This window comes from Hyalella azteca, unplaced genomic scaffold, assembly GCF_000764305.2.
Source record: "Hyalella azteca isolate HAZT.00-mixed unplaced genomic scaffold, Hazt_2.0.2 contig4711, whole genome shotgun sequence".
In the NCBI taxonomy this organism is placed as follows: Eukaryota; Metazoa; Arthropoda; class Malacostraca; order Amphipoda; family Hyalellidae; genus Hyalella; species Hyalella azteca.
The window spans coordinates 1-1,563 of NW_025934922.1; the positions used below are offsets into that span (position 1 = coordinate 1).

Sequence of the window (1,563 nt, forward strand, 5' to 3'; positions counted from 1 at the left end):
CCGCCACCCCGCCGCCTATGACCAGCACCTTGGCGGGGGGCACCTTGCCCGCCGCCGTGATCTGCCCTGAGGGGGGAGGGGGCGGTGAATTACCCATACATTATTTAATTATCTAATTAACTTATGCATTTAATTCCTACTCATACATCATGTTAATTAGTTAATTAGCTTAATTACCCTATTTATTATTTAATTAACTTATGAATGCAATTCATAGTCATAGATAATGTTAATTATTTAATCAACTTCAAAGTTAATTAGTTAGTTTAATTAGTTAATTAATTCAATTACTATTTATTTGATAAATTTATGAATGTAATTCCTATTCATACATCCTGCTAATTATTTAATTAACAAGTTAATTAGTTCGTTAAATTAGTTAATAATTGCTAATTACGTAATTACCTTATGAATAGCAGGTAAAAAAACATACAGCAGATAACCTGTAAAGAACCTGAAGCACCATCACGCACCTGTAACCACGCACCTGTAAAGAACCTGCTGAAGTGGTTGCTGGCCTCCACCACGCACCTGTAACCACGCACCTGTAAAGAACCTGCTGAAGTGGTTGCTGGCCTCCACCACGGCCCTGTAGCCCGCGATGTTCGCCATGGAGCTCAGCGCGTCGAACACCTGCGCCCTGGAGATGCGGGGGATGCAGTCCATGGCTGGGGGCGGTAGGGGGGCGTTAGCGGGGCGTTAGTGGCGGTGGGTGAAGGTGTTACAATCAGTAGCAGCTTATAGGACACCCTAATCCCTGTCTCTTATACACATCTAGATGTGTATAAGAGACAGGCCTCGAAGTAAGTAACAAGTGACAACAGCTATTGTCACACTTCGCCTCGAAGTAAGTAACAAGTGACAACAGCTACTGTCACACTTCGCCTCGAAGTGTGACAGGTGACAACAGCAACAGTCACACTTCACCTCGATGTAGTGACAAGTGACAACAGCTACTGTCAACCTTCGCCTCGAAGTAAGTGACAAATGACAACAGATATTATAGAGGTCATTATGAAAACTTCTTAAGCGTGTTGGGGCTTCTGGCCAAGAAGACACGTTCTTGATGCTTCGTTTTCGAACTATATAACGGAATTTTGTTTCAAACTAAAATTTTAATTAAAACAGTTTGAAACATGTTTTATCGGCAAAACAAGAGCTTATACTTGTACTAAGGTATCTTCGCAGTATATATAAGTTTAATTCAAATTAAGTTTAATTCAAAATTATTTCCATCTATCTAAACAAGAATCCCGTGAAAGTTTTTTTTCTTATTTGCCAGTAACATGCAAATAAATTGGAGACTATGACTTGAACCTTTATAAATGTGGAAGCAAAATTGAATTTTTTAACGCTTTTGAATAGCTCATCACATTTTGAATATTTTAGCTCATCGCTATGCCATTGGTAAATTCCGGTTGCTGTCATCTTTTTGAGCGAAGCGTTTGCGTAACGCCTTTGGCCCGCCTTCATGTTCTATAGTTTGTGTTCTGGAGGCAGCGAGGCACCAACAAAAACGTCCTGTCCAAAGAGCCTATCGCAGGAAGGATGCCTGCGTGGGTC

At 40.9% G+C, this 1,563-nt stretch overlaps 1 protein-coding gene across 1 annotated transcript in view; it reads right to left on the minus strand.

The window, feature by feature from the left end:
• Positions 1–1,469: 1,469 nt before the first annotated feature.
• LOC108678232 (NAD(P) transhydrogenase, mitochondrial-like) overlaps positions 1,470–1,563 on the minus strand; it is a gene marked incomplete at its 5' end in the record, with an annotated part of 5,091 nt that continues 4,997 nt past the window's right edge. The window contains one exon of the mRNA XM_018166598.1: positions 1,470–1,552. Within this exon, the coding sequence (XP_018022087.1) occupies positions 1,470–1,552 (83 nt within the window). The remainder of the gene's footprint in view (positions 1,553–1,563) is intronic.